Raw genomic sequence first — 21,303 nt, forward strand, 5'->3', positions numbered from 1 at the left:
GTGGCTGCTGGCCCCGGCACACTGTGAAAAAGACATCCCTAGTCTGGTCATATGTGTGCCCCAGAGTGTTGCGCTCACCGGCCACCCCTGGAGCCTGAGGGGCATGTCATGGCCGACCCAGCACGTAGCTAGTGTCTGCACACGCTCAATGGCCAGGCTGGGGAGACTACAATGATCTAGATCATCCAGCCTGTCACCCAGCCGGCTGTTGATAGCAGACCACAGGATCTTAAAATCTTGCACAAAAGGCAAACTTCAGCAAAAAAATCCCTGCAGGGATCCTAGGTCCATCTCCTTCACTAGGCAGAAAAAAACTGAGCTGCAGGAAGCAGGCTGAGGGGTTATTACTGGAGGGACTGCCCCCTGGTCGGAATTGTAAAGTTCTGTTTTTTCCCATGTATACCATGTTCTGCCTAGTCTTCTCCTGAAGGTGGCGTAACATCCCTATGGTCAAGATTAATGGAGCTGTGTCAGTCAGTGAACAAAAGAGAAAAAAAAGTTTTTAACTTGTAAACACCAAATTTCAGAAAGAGGCTCGGTCCTTAAGTGGATATACAAATATTTTGTTGAAGCACGTTTTGATTTTATTACAGCACTCTGTCTTTTTGGGTATGAGTCTACCATCAGGGCATACCTTGACTTAGCAATATTTGCCCACTCTTCTTTGCAAAAAACAAAATCTGTCAGATTGCAAGGGCATCTCCTGTGCACAGCCCTCTTCAGATCACCCCACAGATTTTCAATCTGATTCAGGTTTGGGCTCTGGCTGGGCCATTCCAAAACTTTAATATTTTTCTGACATAGCCATTCCTTTGTGGATTTGGACATATGCCTTGGGTAGTTGCCATGCTGAAAGATGAAGTTCCTCTTCATGTTCTGCTTTCTAGCAGAAGCCTGAAGGGTTTGTACCAATATTGACTGGTATTTGGAACTGTTCATAATTCCTTTTACCTTGACTAAGGCCCCTTTTCCAGCTGAAGAAAAACAGCTCCAAAGCATGATGCTGCCACCACCGTGTTTCACTGTGAGTATGGTTTTCTTTTGGTGATGTGCAGTGTTGTTTTTGCGCCAAACATATCTCTTGGAATTATGGTCAAAAAGTCAAATCTTTGCTTCATCAGAAACGGTAAGAAAAGGCTTCCGTCTTATCACTCTACCCCATAGCTCATACATATGAATATTACAGGAGATTGTTGTCACATGTACCACACAGCCCTTGCCAGATATTCCTGCAGCTCCTTTAATGTTGCTGTAGGCCTCTTGGCAGCCTCCCTGAACAGTTTTCTTCTCATCTTTTCATCAATTTTGGAGGGACGTGCTTTAACAATGGTATCCCTCCGATGCTTTAGAAGCTCTCTATGGACCATGGCTTTTGCTGTAGAATGCAACTAAGAAAATGTCAGGAAAGATCTACTAGAACAGCTGAACTGTATTTGGGGTTAATCAGAGGCACTTTAAATGATGGCAGGTGTGTACTGACTCCTATTTAACATGAGTTTGGATATGATTGCTTAATTCTGAACGCCCCTACATCCCCAGTTATAACAGGGTGTGCACACTTGTCCAAACACATTTTTTATTTTTTTACTTTCCCCTTAAAAGATTTCAGTTTGTTTTTCAATTAGGTTGTACAGTTTATAGGTCACATTAAAAGGTGGAAAAAGTTCTGAAATTTTTTTTTTTTTATATATTAATCTTTATTAAATTTTCACAGTATACAGACCACATCTTAAAATAACATTACCAAAATTTCAATACATATTCCTTCCTTTCAGAGGCCTGAGTTTTAAAGTTCTAGGAAGGGGGGGAGATGAAAAAAAAAACATCCATACATCACATCTACTTAACAAAATTAAAACAATATCTAGTCAATACCATAATCCCCTTTATCCTTCCTCGAGTATTTTTGCAGTTCCTACATTTTTCCTAATGATATACCCCGCCCCCCTCCCTCCCACCCTTTCTATCAATACAAACCCCCCCCCTCCCCTCCAGTATATATCTTTGTGCTTTTATCCTACCATGTGTCGTGAATATGTTATAATGCTTCCCATACCTTTAATGTCCTCTACCCAGCTCCCTCCCACTACCCATCCCCCCACCCTGCTCTCTCCCAGTACCCATCCCCCCTCCCCCTCTCTTCTTCCTTTTCCTATCGTGATTTAAACTGGGGTGTGCATCTCTTCTATCCAATCTCTCCAATTTCTATTGAACTCTTTTAAGTTATTTCGTTTTGCGTATACTGCTCTCTCCTTATATAAATATTCATTTACAGCACTCATCCAATCCTCTACTGTGGGGGCTAGATTTGATTGCCATCTCCTAGCAATCATTCTTCTGGCTTGGAATAGACATCTTAAAATTACCGTTGTTACTCCCTTTCTCTCTACTTCCTCATTTCTATATCCTAAAATACACACTATGGGGTTTAATTCTATCACGGTCCCAAAGGCCCTACTTATTGTCTCTGCCACTCCTTCCCAGTATCTGAATAATTTAGGACATTTCCAGAGCATATGTATTAAATTCCCTGACCCCCCACACCTGGGGCAACGGTCATCCGTTCTCTTACCAAATCTAAATAATTTCTGGGGAGTATAATATGCTCTGTTAATTACCATCAGATGGGAAATCCTATGGGGAGGAGAAACCGAGACCTTTGGGCATGCTGATAGGATATTTTTCCACTGTGCCCGTGTTATATTGCCTAGATCATGCTCCCATTTCCCCTTCTCAACCCTCCCTTTCCTCTCGCTGTTAGTCTGTTCACTCAGCTGGGCATAGAATTTAGATATTAATCCTTTAGTGGGTCCTACTTGTGCTACTGGATATAGCAAGGGCAGTTCTTCCCATGTTAATGATACATTTCCAAACTGGGTCTTTAAGGCATGCCTCACTTGTATATAAGCATAGAATGAATTTTGTGATATCTTAAATTCTTTTTGCAGTTGATCAAAAGATTTGATACCCCTGCCGCCATATAAATGGCTAAGCCTTACAATACCGCATTTTTCCCATTCTAAAATTTTTCCAACCTGCCATATTTCCTGTAGCTTCTTATTGTTCCAAAGAGGTGTATACTTTGTTATTTTACTATATCCCATTATTTTTTTAACTATATCCCATAGCTTTCTAGAGCATCTACTAGAACAGCTGAACTGTATTTGGGGTTAATCAGAGGCACTTTAAATGATGGCAGGTGTGTACTGACTCCTATTTAACATGAGTTTGGATATGATTGCTTAATTCTGAACGCCCCTACATCCCCAGTTATAACAGGGTGTGCACACTTGTCCAAACACATTTTTTATTTTTTTACTTTCCCCTTAAAAGATTTCAGTTTGTTTTTCAATTAGGTTGTACAGTTTATAGGTCACATTAAAAGGTGGAAAAAGTTCTGAAATTATTTAACTTCATTTATTACAACACAGAAATGTGTCCTGACATTCGGCCCGTGTTTACAGGGCTTTGCACACAAAATTAGTCTTTAGAGAAAGGGAAGGGAGCGCTGGAGCAATGCTTGTGCCTCTGCAATGGAAAGCTCCGAAGCTACATTTTTACTACTAAGGAGTCTGTAGTGCCCTAGCTGAAGGCTATTTCTGCAATTGGCAGTCCAGTGGGGTCCAAATGTGGCATTGTAAATGCCAGTCAGGACATCCACAATCGCACAGCTGGGATCGAAGAGGCAAGCACTAGCAATGATGTAGAGAAGAATCTTGAAAAAAATCTCAAAGGAGTAAGAAAAAAAGATTATGTAGTTAGTCAGGCCTAAACAAAAAGACAAAAGTCCGTCTAGTTCAAACAATAGAAAATAGAAAACAACTATGTAAAGAAACTTATACCCACAGTCGATCTAGAGGGAAGGGAAGCAAAAAAAAAAAAAAGGCCCTATAAAGTATGATCCAATTTGCTCCAGCGGGGGAAAAATAGAGGAGCAAATTGGACCATGCTTTCCTGATGTCCCAGAAGGTGCTAGCAAAAATAGTTTACTCTTCCACACAGCAGAGCTGGAGGAGATGACCGTGTTTCCAAGACTCCATCCTGTCTGTGACATTTGCCTAGATAAAATTAAGACTCTTGGGGGCATGGCCTGCTGTGGACCAAGATGGAGGTGCAAGTCCCGAACTCCGCTCCACCACTCGGATCTTCCATAACCCACAGCGACCGTCTGACCCACGATAAAGCTCTATTGTGGGGGGGAAAGGCAAGGAAACACTCGGGCATTTCCAAAAATTGGTTTTAATCAGCCCAAGATGGCGCCGGCACCAGGACCGGAGGCTCACAAGAAGCAGCTCAGTCAGGGCATGCTTCACAGACTGCCCGATCTAATGGGAACACTCTTGCTGCCCTCCTCAAAGAAGCAATGGACATTCTAGCTCCTCCGGAGCCCTCACCCAGTATGCAGGCAGCAGACAGTGGCAAGAGACTGGCATCTTCCCCTGCTCCCTCACCTTGTGCCGGCACCTGTTCCAGCATAAGTAGGATGCAGCATAGGTGACATTGTTATCTTGGTTCACCCCTCAGGTTAAGATGTGCTAAGCACTCTATTGTGTTCTATTTTGTTGATATTATTGTTCAGAAATATTCTGTATTACCTAATCAGACAAGCAATGTTTATTATTATACCATACAAGTGTTACTTTGCACATTGGGCATTGTTTTATATTTTTACACGCTGGTCTACTACCATTATTGCACCTGACTGACAAATATATCAGGTGTATTCTCATTCCTCTCGTTCACACCTACTGGGAAATTTCCATCAGCATGGCCATCTCTCTCACACCAATTAATGCTAAAGGCTTGAATTCCCCATTCAAACAAAATCTGTTATGGAAAGAAGCACTGACTTGAACATGTGTTCAAGAAACACATTTCTCTAAAACGAAACCCCCCTTTTGCTCACACAAACGATATTCACAATGCTTCTTTGCTAACGCACCCAAAAAGAAAAAAAGGCGCTATGATCACAATAAGCGCATCTGTCTCATTTACATTTCATCGTTGTGAGGTAGATGAGGAACACCGTCTCACCATAGTCAATCTTTACATGCCAAATAAAGGCCAAAAAAATAATCAAAAGGAACGAGAGAAGATGGTGGAGATGAGAGGGAGAGGGATTTTTAGAGCGGTATCGCCTTTTTTTTTTTGCGTGTGGGTATGAATGGATGAGAGAGAAAGGGGAAAGTTAATAAGGAAATGTAATAGTTTATAATTGAGATATATATATATAGTCATGTAAAGGAAGTATTTTATTATTTTATGTTTGTTTTCTCGGACATTGAATATTGGATAAATGTTAATATGTTTTGTAAAACGTACTAAAAAGTAATTTGAAACAAATAAAAGGTCAAACACACTTTTATACAAGGCTACTCTCGAAAATAGCACAATACAGATCAAACCCAGTAATAATATGCGGGGACTTCAATGACATAATTGACACGGCGCTCAACATATCTAACTCAATGAAACGCAGACCATCTGCTCTAGCCTCTTTGATTAAAAAGACCTATATGATCCATGGAGGTATTTACATGATGAGGAACGAGATTACACTTTTTATTCTCACTCCCAGAGTTCTTAGGCCGCGTACACACGCGGGGACTGTTCGCCCAACTTTGTCCGCTGAACAGTGTTTCGGCGGACAGTCCGCTCGTGTGTGGGCTTTCAGCGGACAGTTTCAGCGAACAGTCTGCTGAACAAAGTTTTTCGGAAATTCCGAAAAACTGTCCGCTGAAACTTGGTTTCAGCGAACAGTCCCCTCGTGTGTAGGCTTGTTCGTCAAACTAAGTTCCGCGCATGCTCAGAAAGGATTTACACGCCGAAAGTTGTAATGCAGTGTATAGGACATCGTATTTTCCGTCCCGTCGTACGTGCCGTTCACGTCATCGCGCACGGTTTCAGCAAACTGTTCGTTCGTCATGTGTGGGCAAGTCCGTCCATGCTAATTTTGAGCGGACTGTTTGCTGAAACTGTTTGACGGACAAAGTTGAGCGAACAGTCCCCGCGTGTGTACGCGGCCTTACTCTTGATTTGACTTGTTTCTCACCGACAAATACCTGCTGCAATCAGTCACAGAAGCGCAAAGAGGTACAATCATTTGGTCTGACCATGCGCCATTGTCGATCAAACTTTTCATCAGCAAACAATCCCCCAGACACACTGTCTGGTGATTAAACGCCTCTCTGCTTACCAACCCCTTTATTCGAAGGGCAAATTCTATCTGAGATTGAGAATTATTTTCAACACAATTCCCACTCAATTGATGATCATTCCATAATTTGGAATGCGCATAAAGCTTCTTTATGAGGTCCATTTATAAAAATGGGCGCTCAGGCAAAAAAGATTGCCTTCACTCACCACAGAGACCTTACTAAAACGGATAAGTGACCATGAACAGACAAACAATGCCAGAGTTCCACGATCTCCACAGAATTAATAAACCTCAGACACCAACTTAGTGAACATCTACACAAAAAATTTGATTATATCAAGCAAATGAAACTTCAGTTTTACGCTTCTGCCAACAAATCAGGGACCTTCCTAGCCAAACGAAACACCAATTCTCCACAAAAAGATCCAATTTCTCACAGACCCCCTAGGTAAGCACCTTTAGGGCATTTTACGCTAAGTTATACAACCTAAAAGTCTCTGATCCTTCAGCCACACAGACCAGAGAAAATATTAAAGCCTTTCTTTCAACAATACACCTTGCCAAAATAACTCCTGGCTAGTTGGAATGCCTATCAACTCCCTTTACCGCAGAAGAAATAACTAGAGCCATAAAACAACTCCCGCAACATAAAGCCCCTGGCCCAGACGGATTCCCAAATGAATACTCTAAGCACTTCTCTGATTTTCTCGCACGACATCTCTGCAACGCCTACAACCACTTTGCTAACTTAGGCACTATCCCCAAAGAATCACTAAAAGCCCTTGTTGTATCCTCAATAATTCCCCAAATAATCCACCAAGACCAAGTGGGATTTATACCAGGGTGACAAGCGGGCAGTACCTGATGACTCATCAGCCTCATACAGTAGATGGAGCATAGTCGAACCCCTTCCCTGTTCCTTTTCCTGGATGCAAAGAAGGTGTTTGACAGGGTCCATTGGACATATATGGAGGAGGTGCTCCGTAAATTCGGATTTCCAGAATCATTTCTAGCTGCCATGTTAAGCCTTTACTCCTCCCTTGCTGCACGAGTCTGGACACCGGAAATAGTATCAGACCCCTTCATAGCACCAGACAAGGGTGCCCTCTCTCCCCCTTGATTTTTGCTATGATCACGGAACCACTGGCGGAATCCACCCGTTCAGCAACATCAATAAGGCGATTCAGTTCGCATTGTGCGCTATATAAGTATTTCATTCAATAACGGGAGTTAAAATTGGGGAAATAGAACATAAAATCGAGTTATATGCCGATGACGTCATCACATTAACCAATCCCAAACCATCCCTACTGGCTGTCCAAAGTATTCTTGACAATTTTAGCTCGATCTCCCTATATAAAATCAAGCATAGCAAATCCACCATGCTAAGCTTGGGCATCGATTCGCAAACTACACAAAATATAACAGCAACATCCCCTTTTACATGGTCCACCAAATCCTCTCTCCCCTACCTTGGAATCCATCTAACATGCCTGAGCCTTAACCTAATAATAGTAAACTATAACGACCTCGTGGAGAAGATTCTGCTCCTATCCAAGGAACTGAGCAATTTCCCTGTCTCTTTCCCTATCTCATGGGCTGGCAGAATTGCTCAAAGATGTTTCTCCTCCCTTATATACTCTATGTGTTCTGCACTATTCCCCTACCCTTTCTTTCATCTCAATTAAGAAAACTACAAGAACCAATCAATACATTTATATGGCAACACAAACAACCGAGATTGAAAAGGACCATTCTCCTAACTCCTGTTCAACATGGGGGCACGGGAGCTCCCAACATTCAAGGGTATTACAGAGCAATACTCTTGGACCGACAGAGTGGTGGTCAACTAACTCCCAAAAACCTGGAAACAGATTATAACCACAGCTCTCAACACTGACACAAATAGTCTACTTTCTGCCATCCTACATAACCACAAACCAAAACATCAGTTTCTAAGTTCAATAACAGCAGCAATTTGAGTATGGACAGCCATCACACAAATCAGCAAAGGAATACCTCTCTCTACCCTTTCTAGGATACCTATGAAAGCTATAGAACTTTTATCACCAGATCTATACCTCGAACAGTGGATGAGCAAAGGAATTACTAACTTGGGTCTATTATAGTCCACCTTGGGCCTACATCCATTCTCATACCTGCAGCAGACATACGGAGTCGCCCCACAATCCTCCTCCTTCTATTTTGGGATTAAATCAACTACCGTATATACTCGAGTATAAGCCGAGATTTTCAGCCTCTTTTTTGAGGCTGAAAGTGCCCCCCTCGGCTTATACTCGAGTCATCGCTGTCTGCCCGCTCGATCAGCGTGTCGAGCAGACAGACAGCGGCCATTCTATAATTCAAAAGCCGCGCCTCCGGCTCCGCCTTCGCCTGTGATAGGCGGAACACTGAATTTCCCAGCAGCCTGTGTTCCGCCTATCACGGACATCGTATCATCCTCGTACTACGGACGAGGATGATACGATGTACGTGATAGGCGGAACACAGGCTGCTGGGAAATTCAGTGTTCCGCCTATCACAGGCGAAGGCGGCGGCGCAGCTTTTGAATTTTACAATGGCCGCCGAGGCGCCGACGAAGAGGGCACGGGACGGAGGCAAGGCAAGGCACGGCACGGGACGGGACGGGACGGGACGGGACGGAGGCAAGGCACGGCGGCGAGGCACGGAGGCAAGGAGGCAAGGCACGGGACGGAGGCTCGGGACAAAGGTAGGCTGGACACACACACACACACACACACACACACACACACACAGGGATGGATGGATGGATGGAGACACACACACACAGGGATGGATGGATGGATGGATGGAGACACACACACACAGGGATGGATGGATGGATGGACACACACACACACAGGGATGGATGGACGGACACACAGGGATGGACGGACACACAGGGATGGACGGACACACAGGGATGGACGGACACACACACAGGGATGGACAGGCATGTCTTACCCTCGGCTTATACACGAGTCAATAAGTTTGCCAGTTTTTTTGGGGGTAAATTGGGGGCCTCGGCTTATATTCGGGTCGGCCTATACTCGAGTATATACGGTATCTAAAATTCAATGGACACAGGACTCTCTCCCAAATGCATTAATGAAATACTATGATACACCTAAACTGGCAATCAAAGGAATCTCATTGGCATACAATCTGCTCACCACACCACCAGATGAACACTCATCCTCTTCAACCAACTACTGGTCCTCTCTCGCAGACACCCATTAAACTGTGGCATCAAGCCATACACTCTACCTTGTCACCTGTCCCACTGCATCACCCACTGGGAAGCTGTACAAAAACTATCACAAGTGGTACCTCACCCCAGCCAGGCTGGCTGCCATTTACCCTACATCATCACCGAAGTGCTGGAGAGGTTGCGATGAGATAGGAACTCTATGCCACATCTGGTGGGACTGCCCCAATATCAAAATGCAAGAGGCATCTATCCTCATCTCCTCCACATGCCCTGCATCTCCTCCTCTGACATCACAAGATCTCCTGCTGGGATTATCGATGTGCATGTGGCATAGACAGTCCAAAGTACTGGCGACTCATATTCTGATAGCTGCCCGCTTAGCGCTAGCGAAACAATGGAAATCAGTAAATCCACCTACAATAACAGACACTATCCGCATACTAAATGAACACTTCAAACTGGAGTATGCATTTGCCAAATCTGAACTGACCACTACAGTCTTTTTCAAAAATTGGGCTACATGAATTGCTTTCCGAAGAAGCAAATCCCTTGATTGACACAGCTCTACCAAATAGCCCTCTCCCCCATCATCTCATTTCTTCCCATACCCAGTCATGTCTTCTTACCAACTGTTTGATCCAGTAACAGTTGTTACCCCTCACTAAACTTCTCAAAATCAGTCAGGCTAGCTCACAGCATTAAGACAAGTCTCTATCCAATTAATCCATCTCATGGTTAATGATAATATGCTCACTCCTGTTGACACCCAATGTTATGCTAAATACCTATGTTAATTGCAGTTATGTCCTTCACACTCCTAACATGGTGCCTAGTCCCCACTTACAGTTAGTACCCCCCACTGGGGGTGAGCGGGGAATGGGCATTAAGGAAATTTGACACTACTATGTATTGTTCTAGATTACACTCTATTAACATGTTATGAAAGTACTAAAGTAATGTTTCAACTGTTTGGAGAAAAACTCCCATTGACAATCATATGTATGTTTACATTGAAAATCTATTAAAATGGAAGTTAAAAAAAAAAAAAATTAAGACTCCTGTTACTACTAACTTAGGTTTGAAAAAAAATCAAAATTTTTTTTTTTCAAATCCTATACAAACACACTAGGTGAGTGTGGAAAATAAAATTCTAATCCAGAAAGAAAACAACGTATCACTATGCTCCACAGATTTGCTTTCCTCTGGGCATAAGCAGTGACTTATTTGTTAGACTGAATTAGAGATTTCTTTTGTCTCGGGATCATGTCAAGGCCAATTAAAAAGTATGCATGTAAACTAAATTAAGCATTATTCAAATTATGTTACCATCCAACACAGGTAAAACTTTAAACACACAGCAGGGTAGAAGAGTACTGTTACATTAATATCCTTTGTTTATCTCCAAGGTACTGTATTTTTCAGTCTAGCCCCATAGCTTAGAACTGCTGAATACATTTACATCTCACTTAGCGTAAGACACACAGCTGATGAAAATTCATTTCAGCTGTTAACTTTCCACAGCAGGAGTTTTCTTACAGGCTTATTACATAAATAAATCCTCAGATGAGAGTTAAAAGAGCACTTTACCCCTATACAAAACACACATATGATAAAGAATTAAATTAATAAAAACATATAGCCAATAAATGTCACAACATTCTATGCGTTTAATAAAATGAAACTGTTCTAATCATCACACTTTACATTAACGAAAAAATCCTCCATTGGTAAAAAATCCAACTTAGAAGACCTGAGCCATTCTGTCGTTATTTGAAGATGCTCAGGGGAAATTTCAACCTATTATGTAAGGTTTGGTTCAAACATGTCTGGCTGCAGTTGGCGGCAGGACCTGAACCGGACCTAAAATCGTATGGGACTCATTTCAAAGATGGACCACAGCTGACCGGGACATATGTGAACCGGCTCCATGTAACCGCAGATAACTCGTTCAAGAGGTGAGACTGGCATGTAAGGCAAGTTTGTGGTAAAACTTTTTCCTACACAAGGTTGATATAGGGTTTAGATGTGGAGATTGCACTTGTTCATTCTATAGAAGATAGTGCTCTCCAGTTTCTTCACAAAATAGATTTTGTACAGCTGAGAAGTACGTTTCAGGCGTGTGTTTTTTTTTTTTTTGCTGTATGATGGACTTAGTACCAATCAGATGTTGACCAGCTGCAGCAGCAAGAGGTAAAACAGGCAGCTTTTTGATACATTTTTCAGCATCTTTTAATTTTGAAACACCTCAAACCTAAACTGGGCATTAATGGATTGAAATGTGGCCGGTTCAACAGGGACTGGATGAATTTAGATCCATGTGTGGCTACTGTGGTTGAACAGAAGACAATCTACTGCTCGACTGCTGTTCAACGGTATATTTCCATTCGATCAGCATTGGAGGCAACAGTCTGCAGCTCTGATCTGTGTATTCTGATGGCTGGGGGAGTCAATCTGCTGTCAGAATACAATTACACAGTGGAGAGGATTCCTGCATGCCTATCAAATGTGTTGATGGGGGAATCAGGTTATTTTTTTAAACATTTTTAAATTCAGGCTGCTGGTTGAACAAGAAAAAAAAAAAACTGAGACATGTATGACCAGCTTTAGACTCATATTTCCATGACTCTCTTCTCTTGTTGTCATCCAATATTGATTTTTTGGCCAATATAGCCTTTGTATATTCTCAGGTCATCTCTGTAGCTGCTTTTTTAGCATGTCCTGCTTTCCATAATTCGGGGGGGGGAGATGGACGATAATCAGGTTCCTGTTGATAGCAAAAGTAAAAATGCATCCCTCTACACCATTTAGACACGCATGTTCCACGGAAGTAGACTTTAGCTATGGAGTCTGCCCATCAGTTGCTTGAACACATTCCATCAGACCTTCTTTTGGAACAGTAATCAAGCAACTGATCAGCACCTCCTCACAGCAAAAGTCTGCACCATCCAATGGACAGTGGAGATGAACATGCCTTTTAAAAGAGATGCCAGGGGGATGTGTTCCTTCGCAAATACTTATTGCTCGCTATTAATTACAAATTAATGCAGATGGGATTTCTGTAACAATTCTAAACTACTTATGGTGACCAAATGTAAACAGAATTTTAAAGAAAGAAGATGAATCATTTGAGAATCAAAACTTGAAGTATACATGTCATTTCCTTTTAACTTTAGCTCCACTTTAATACATACTTGCCTGATAGCAACTTATACATTTGTCTTTTTTTTTTCATTCTACCAGAAGGATAAATAAAAAAAATAAAAAAAGGACTCACTCGAATGTGTTGATGAGGGAATTCTCTCCGCTGAGCCTTTGTTTTCTGATAGCAAAAGATCCCATAGGACGGCTGTACAGAAGTCAATTGGTAGATTGATTTCTGTACAACCTCCTTGCCCATATATGAATAGACATTTGGCCAGTCAATCCATGTATGGCCAGCTTTACAAGAAAATTGCCACTGAATAAAGCTGCTTCTCATGGCCACCATTATAAAATAAAATATTAGTTGAAAGAGAACTTTCCCCCACCACATACCTTCTTCTTTCCAGTATTTTATTTAATGGCAAACATGCCAGGATAAAGAAAAACAAATAGGAAAGGAGAATGTTATTCACATATTCATTATTAGTGTTGTGTGAACATTGTCTGTTCGGTGAACACCTGAATTTGCATGGCGCTTGACGGGATGTTTCGCCCGCCAAATGCACTACAATGCACTGTGCGCTGCATTCTAAGCCCTTATTGGACAAAGCTTTACCTAATCAGATCACAGTGAATAGCTGTTGTTAAGGAGCCCCCCCCCCCCCCAAATCCATACCAGACCCTTACCCGAGCATGATGCCTGGTCAACGAGTGCCAGCAATTTAAATGTCATTTTTTTTCTTTAGAAGTATCAGTTTTGCTGCAGCAGGTTCTATACACGGTACAGATGCATGACTTTACAAGCAGGCTAAGGGGATCCCCAGGCACTATATTTAAAGGATTTTTTCATTCTTATTGTTTCACTTTAATCATTATTAAAATGATTGCTCCTGTAAGAACTATCTTTTTTAAAAACATTTTTTGCATTGATTAATGTCTCCCAGGGCAGTACCTGGGCCCCCATACCCTTTTTATGGCCAATAACTTGCATATAAGCCTTCAAAATTTGGACTTTTGATTCAGGTTCGGGTCCGAACTTTTGCAACATTCGAGAGTTCTGGTGCGAACTCTCGAATGTTCGGCCCATCTCTACTCAATATGTTAAAAAAATACCTTCTCTTTCTTGTTGAAGACAAGTATTCAGTTCTTCTATAGTAGCTCTGTCTACTGATGCCTGCACTTTTAACTGATCTATTTCTTCTTCCAAGTTCATTCTGTAAGAAATTCACATAATGGTCATTAAATCACTGCAAAGTGGTAATAAAATTTTAAGCACAGAACTTGTAGAATATGAAACCCTTATGTTCTTTACTTAGTTGAAGATATATTGCAGATTTTTGCACATGAAAAAAAAATGAATATCATTTATTCGGCTTCAAATCTTAAAAAGATAACTCCCATTTTTCTACAGTTCTCTATTACCATTCAAACATTTTAGATAAAGGGTAAACAGATAGATATTGCATTTAAATGTGCAAGATTTATATAGGTATTTCTCTGTACACAGACACATATACATACTGTATTTTTAATGCTTAAATAACTAGCATGAACATTATATTAACAATTTATTTTACTACACCAGCAAATTCAAATCGGGCTATCCAATTTAAATGGACACATTCACAATTTCTGCCCCCTCCTCCAAAATATAATTTTTCTTTCAGTAACAGTTTATCAGTCCTTTTACAACCAATATTTACATTAGTATAAATTGCTACTGTTTACTAGCCATTACAAGCCATAACTTCAAATTAAGTTAATCCCATTGATTTAACAGAATGCAGTGAATGATAACTGTCACAGTTGCTTAGGCTCTCAACCAAACTGTCAACCCATCAAATGGCTTGTGTCATAACTGACCACATGTGCAGCACCATGGCAACTTCAGATCAAACAGAGGCTAAGATGGCAGCTTCCTTGGCTGTAAAGGATGGGAGGGTTTAGTTCAGCTTTAAGATAATGTTATCCAACCACTTTTTTGTTTCTTTGTTTGTGGGCCAAATGTGCACTGTTACATTATATTGGATCAATTTAATTTGTATAATTTTCAGTGTCAGTGGAAACGCAATAATAGAGCATTTAAATGCAAGTCAAACTCCTCTTACTATTACTCTGATGGAGACTGCCGCAATTCACTAATCATGTATGGCAGTTGCCTGGTGTATTGAACAGGGATTTGTGTGGTACAAAGTTGGCTGACAGTCTAAGAATAAATTGAGGGAGAGAGAGAGAGAGAGAGAGAGAGAGAGAGAGAGAGAGAGAGAGAGAGAGAGAGAGAGGGTATCTGTTATAAAGAGTGGAGTCTGCTTGGAAACAAGAAGGTGGCTAAACTGATAGGGAAAGCTTGTTTCTTTCTGCTGCTTGGGGACCAAATAGGAGAAGGTAGGGTAACCAAGACTACCCAGGGGAAGCTGCCTGGGATATATTGTATAGTGTTGTCATGGTGGAGGAGGGACTAAACATGATGATTAACTGATGAAGAAATTCAAACCATTGTTGTTGGCATTGTCATGCAAAATATACCAAAATATAGAACGGAATGGAAATTAAATTGGTAGCTGTATTTGCAGGTAGAAAGTTCTGTTGGTGTTCCTGAATTTCCTTGGCAATACACAGTACTATAAAAAAAGTCTATTTAACCACTTGCTTACTGGACATTGCCTCCTATCCAGACCAATTTTCAGATTTCAGTGGTGGTTTGAATAAAACCGATTAACAAACAGAAATAAATGTGCAGAGGGAATAAAAAAGGACAAAGGGCAGCCATACCTAAAAAGTGAGGTAACGCTAGATGTGACAGATTTTGGAAAGTGATCATAGCTACAAGACAGAAGGTGGTCATTTTCTATCAGCAAGGTCTCAGCAGACATTTCAAAGAAAACAGCATGGAAATTCCCTGTCTGTTTGGGACTGCATTTCTGAAAACTCTTTAATGATGATCAAAATTGTTGACTCCCTCCATTCTTAAAAATACAAGCAGATTCTTCTCTCTTACAGAGGCATTTTCTACTCAATGTCAACTTAATTGTGCAGCATGGCAATGACCTCAAGTACACAGCTAAAAAAAAAAAAAAAAAAAAAATCAAACTAATTTTCCTTCCAAATTGGAAAGGCAAAAAGACTGGTTATGTCAAATATTTCATGTTGTTTCTGTACTTACTGTATTTATCATCGTATAACCTGCAGCCCAATTTAAGAGGGACGTTTCAGGAAAAAAATACTTTTTTTTTTTAAACAAACCACTTTGAAGCAAAATAATGAAGCAATGCAGCCTGATTAGTGCCCATCAGCAGCCTCAGTTCAGCTTGATCTGTGCCCATCTGCAGCTTCAGTGCGGTCTGATCTGTGTCCATCTGCATCTTCAGTGCGGCCTGATCTGTGTCCATCTGCAGCTTCAGTGCGGCCTGATCTGTGCCCATCTGCAGCTTCAGTGCGGCCTGATCTGCGCCCATCTGCAGCTTCAGTGCGGCCTGATCTGCGCCCATCTGCAGCTTCAGTGCGGCCTGATCTGCGCCCATCTGCAGCTTCAGTGCGGCCTGATCTGCGCCCATCTGCAGCTTCAGTGCGGCCTGATCTGCGCCCATCTGCAGCTTCAGTGCGGCCTGATCTGCGCCCATCTGCAGCTTCAGTGCGGCCTGATCTGCCCCCATCTGCAGCTTCAGTGCGGCCTGATCTGCGCCCATCTGCAGCTTCAGTGCGGCCTGATCTGCGCCCATCTGCAGCTTCAGTGCGGCCTGATCTGCGCCCATCTGCAGCCTGATCTGCGTCCATCTGCAGCCTGATCTGCGTCCATCTGCAGCTTCAGTGCGGCCTGATCTGTGTCCATCTGCATCTTCAGTGCGGCCTGATCTGTGCCCATCTGCAGCTTCAGTGCGGTCTGATCTGTGCCCATCTGCAGCTTCAGTGCGGCCTGATCTGTGCCCATCTGCAGCTTCAGTGCGGCCTGATCTGTGCCCATCTGCAGCTTCAGTGCGGCCTGATCTGCCCCCATCTGCAGCTTCAGTGCGGCCTGATCTGCGCCCATCTGCAGCCTGATCTGCGTCCATCTGCAGCCTGATCTGCGTCCATCTGCAGCCTGATCTGCGTCCATCTGCAGCCTGATCTGCGTCCATCTGCAGCCTGATCTGCGTCCATCTCCCCCATCAATGCTGCTGCCTGATTAAACCTCACCATCCTTCAATGCAGGAAATCACTGCGCCATCATTTCCTGTTTACTCAGCTCTCAGTCGACAGTCACATACACAGTCCCGTCTCCATAATTGGCATTGGACCAGCTCCTGTGATAGACAGAACACTGGTCAAATGCCGGAGGTGGGACTGTGTGCGACATGAGAGCCGAGTGGAGAGCAGATGGCGGCTCGTAAATTCCAGTGGCACTCGTCCCCCTCCTTCCCCTCCAAGGTACGATGTCAACAAATAACACATGCCCGTAATTTGCTCCCTATTTTCAGGTGTATTGTTATACGCTGATAAATACTGCACTTTCGAGAAAGGTTATTAACAAAAAAATATTTAAGGACTTTTTATTTTTTTCATTAATTTCAACAAACAGATACAAACACAGTTCACCTTTGGGAAAACGTTCCATGTTCCACCTGATATTAGGGTGGAACGTACAATATGTTCCCAGTGCTGCAGCCACTGCCCAATTGCCTGCAGTGAGTTTTTTGAATTTGTAAATTTTTTTCACGTTTTTTTTGTTTGTTTTTTCAAACTGAGTTTTGTTTCTGCATAGGGGGGCCCGAAATCCAAGGAGTACCTTTGGGCTTTTAATGAGCATAAATTTCACGAAAAGTATGCATCTTATTTCCTGACTACCTACTGTATAACATTGTTGGAGGCCTGGGAGCACCCACAAAATGACCCCATTTTGGAAAGCAAATACTTCAAGGTATTTTCTAAAAGGCATAATGAGTCTTTTGAAAATGTAATTTCTTGCCACAAGTTTTTGGAAAATGCAAGAAAATGAAAATATATGTTTTTTTTTTCTCACAAAGTTGTCACTTAATAAATAGATTTTTCCTACAGCTTACCTGAAAAATCATTTTCTTGGAGTACATCACGGGACACAGAGCACCATAATAATGACTATCTAGGTTATATGCCACCAATAGGTTAATGGACACTGGCAACCAAGATGGGAAGTTCCCCCCATATAACCCCTCCCATACAGGAAGTATCTCCGTTTTTGTAGCAAGCAATGAAGATCCCAGAAAAGAGGGGAGGGACCGCTGTGTCCCGTGATGTACACCAAGAAAGAATTTTACAGGTAAGCTGTAGGAAAAAAACAATTTTCCTTTATCATGCATCACGGGACACAGCACCATAATAATGACTAATCTGGGACGTCCTAAAGCAATGCCCCTGAGGGGAGGGAGACACTATTATAAAAACTGCAACCAAAGATGGACCTACTCCGTTATTTGTAATACGCTGAGGCCAAAGGCAGTATTTTCTAGGCGACTGACATTGACCTGGTAAAAACCCTGTAGATGTATAAACCAAAGACCAAATAGTGGTCTTGTACACCTAGGCCACCAACATCTGATAATGGATGGCCCAAGATACTTGCACACCTGGAAGAGAATCTCTCCCCAAAAAAAAGATTTTTGTACTCATCGTAAAATTATTTTCTCTGTAATTCACCAACCAACACAGCTCCTCTCTGTAACTAAATGGGTTGTATAGCCTGCCATTAGGAGAACTAGGCAAAATTGTTACACAATACACAGAACTTTTAATCCCACCCCAGGGGGGCGGACCCTGTGCTATCAACCCTCCTCACTGCTCTCAGCAGCTTCAGTACATCAACAAGCAGTAGAACGTAGAAAGAGGGGTGGGTGCTGTGTCGGTCGGTGAATTACAGAGAAAAGGTTTTTACGGTGAGTACAAAAATCCTATTTTCGCTTATATTCACCAACCGACACAGCTCCTCTCTAACTAAATGGGACGTCCCCAAGCAGTGCCAAACGAGGGATGGGAAAAACAGCATAAAAAACTTCATCCACCATGGCAAGTGGGAACTAGTGAAACCAAACCCACAAAAAAAAACAGTGTGTGGAAAACCTCAACCATATAACCGGGCATCCTCAACAGGAGTGATCCCCAAAACCGCAACATTGCGGAAGTAATGCAACAGTGCATTTAACAAAAAACAGCACTGCGTTTTTATCGAAAAAACAGGAAAAAACTCAATTGCAACTACACGGCCGCCTGCAAAACTTTGCGGCCAAAACAAGCATCAGCCGATGCACTGATGTCTACCTTGTAGAACTTGGTAAACGTATGGACAGACGACCAGGTCGCCGCCTTACACACCTGAGCGACAGACGCTTGGTGTCGGAAGGCCCAAGACGTTCCGATTGCTCTTGTAGAGTGGACCGTGATTGGAAAGGGGGGCACCTGCGTCTTCCAAGCATAGGCTTGGACTACAATCTGTCTGATCCACCTGGAAATTGTGGCCGACGAGACCACCATGCCTTTCTTAGGACCAGCCACCGAAACAAACAGTGAGTCTGACTTCCGAAAGGGAGCTGTGGCAGACAAGTACACCTGCAGAGCCCTAACCACATGGAGATTGTGAAGGGCCACCTACTTGGGGTGCTTCGGCTTAGGACACAACGATGGTAATACAATGTCCTCATTGATATGAAAAGCCGAGACCACTTTCGGTAGAAAGGACGGTTGCGGACGCAACACCACCTTATTCCTGTGGATGATCAGATAAGGCGACTTGCAGGACAAGGCTGCCAATTCCGAAACCCTCCTGGCTGATGTGATGGCCACTAGAAAGACCACCTTCTGTGAAAGGGTCAACAGGGGAATCTCTCTGATCTTCTCAAACGGCGGCTTCTGAAGCATCGACAATACCAGGTTCAAATCCCATGGGGGTAACGGAGGAGGCACCGGAGGGACTACATGTTGTACCCCCTGAACAAAGGTACTCACTAATGAGTGAGACGCCAGGGGTCGCTGAAAAAAAGACAGCCAGGGCTGAAATTTGCCCCTTAATGGTGCTTAACGCCAATTTCTGGTCCACTCCATTCTGAAGAAACAGCAGGATCCTCGATATAGAAAAGGAGTGCGGTTGCCACCCTTTCTCCTCACACATGGAGACGTAGGCCTTCCAGGTACGATGGTATATCTTCCGTGAAAGAGATTTCCACGCCCTCAGCATAGTTGGAATCACAGAGTCCGACAGACCCCGGTTCCTCAGCACATGGCTCTCAATAGCCATGCCGTTAAAGCCAACAATGGTAAAGCAGGGTGAAAGATTGAACCTTGAGATAGGTCCTCCCGCAGTGGCAGTCGCCAGGGAGCCTCCGCCACCAGACGCACCAGGTCTGCGTACCAGGGCCACTGAGGCCAATCTGGGGCAACCAGGATTACTGGAATCCCCTCGGCTTCCACTCTGCAAAGTAGCCGTGGCAACAGTTTTAGTGGAGGAAAGGCGTATATCAGTTGGTACTGATCCCGCGGAGCCACCAGCGCGTCTGACGCGTCTGCCCACGGAATACCTCGTCCTGGACACGAATCTTGGCACCTTCCGATTGAGATTGGAGGCCAAGAGATCCACCTCTGATGTGCCCCATTTCAGGCACAGCAGCTGGAATATCTCCGGATGCAACGCCCATTCTCCTGGGTCCAACATCTGACAACTCAGGTAGCCCGCCTGACAATTTTCCACCCCGGGATGTAAATGGCTGACAGGGCTGGCACATGTCGCTCTGCCCACCCAAGTATGTGAGCGACCTCCCGAGCAGCGGCTGAGCTTCTTTTTCCCCCTTGGTGATTTATGTACGCCACAGCCGTGGCGTTGTCTGACTGTATTCTGGTCGGACGCCCTTGAAGACACATCGGCCACGTGTGGAGGCACAGCCTGATCACTCTCAATTCGAGCAGATTGATCGGCAACTTGGATTCCTCCGTCGACCAGAGGCCCTGAGCCTACCGAATCCCCATCACTCTACCCCAGCCGGACAGACTGGCCTCTGTAGTGATCACCATCCAGTTCAGAGGAAGAAACGATTTTCCTGACTGAATTACCGGGGACCTCAACCACCATATCAGGGAATCCCTGACTGGTTGGCTCACCTGGATCTGCCGATCCAGGGACAATGTAGATTTATCCCATTTTGTCAATATCTCCTTCTGCAGGACTCTGGTGTGGAACTGGGCATAAGGTACTGGCTCGAATGAGGCCACCATGAGCCCCAGCACTCGCATGCAAAAGCGGAGCGACGACCACTTGCGGTTCATCAGCAGATTGACCGCAGACCTGAGAGTCAGCAATTTGTCCAAGGGGAGAAAAACCCTCGCTTCCCTGGAGTCCAATAGCAACCCCAGGTACTCCAGACGCTGAGTTGGTACAAACACCGACTTCTGTAGGTTCAACAGCCACCCAAATTCTTGCAGGTTCTGCATGGTGATCGCCACATCCTCTTCTTTTTTTTGATAAATTTTTTTTTATTATTTTTCATTTTTACTTCGAATGACAAGCAGTCGATAAGCATAAACAGTAGATATACAAGTATTACAGAAAACAGATACATGGTTCGTAACAAACAACAATATGCCTAAAAGCCATTATTCGTATAACGGTGTGTAAAGGAGCGAGAGCACGGTCCACCAAAGAGAACATGACATAACAAAACGGAGTCAGCACAGAATTTAATCTAAGACTCATCACTTGGTAGTACAAGTCAGGGGGGTTCCTCCCTAGTTGCCCCACTGGGTATTTTTAGTACGCCCAAAGAGTTAGTAATATCTC

At 43.3% G+C, this 21,303-nt stretch overlaps 1 protein-coding gene across 2 annotated transcripts in view; it reads right to left on the bottom strand.

Moving 5' to 3' along the window:
• The window catches only part of CNTLN (centlein), a 580,120-nt gene that overhangs the window by 282,038 nt on the left and 276,779 nt on the right, over positions 1 to 21,303 (bottom strand). For both annotated transcript variants that reach the window (XM_077475235.1, XM_077475234.1), the window contains exon 14: positions 13,644 to 13,744. In XM_077475235.1, the coding sequence (XP_077331361.1) occupies positions 13,644 to 13,744 (101 nt within the window). The remainder of the gene's footprint in view (positions 1 to 13,643; positions 13,745 to 21,303) is intronic.

This window comes from Lithobates pipiens, unplaced genomic scaffold, assembly GCF_037356315.1.
Source record: "Lithobates pipiens isolate NorthernLeopardFrog02 unplaced genomic scaffold, aLitPip1_a1.2 Scaffold_13, whole genome shotgun sequence".
Lineage (NCBI taxonomy): Eukaryota > Metazoa > Chordata > Amphibia > Anura > Ranidae > Lithobates > Lithobates pipiens.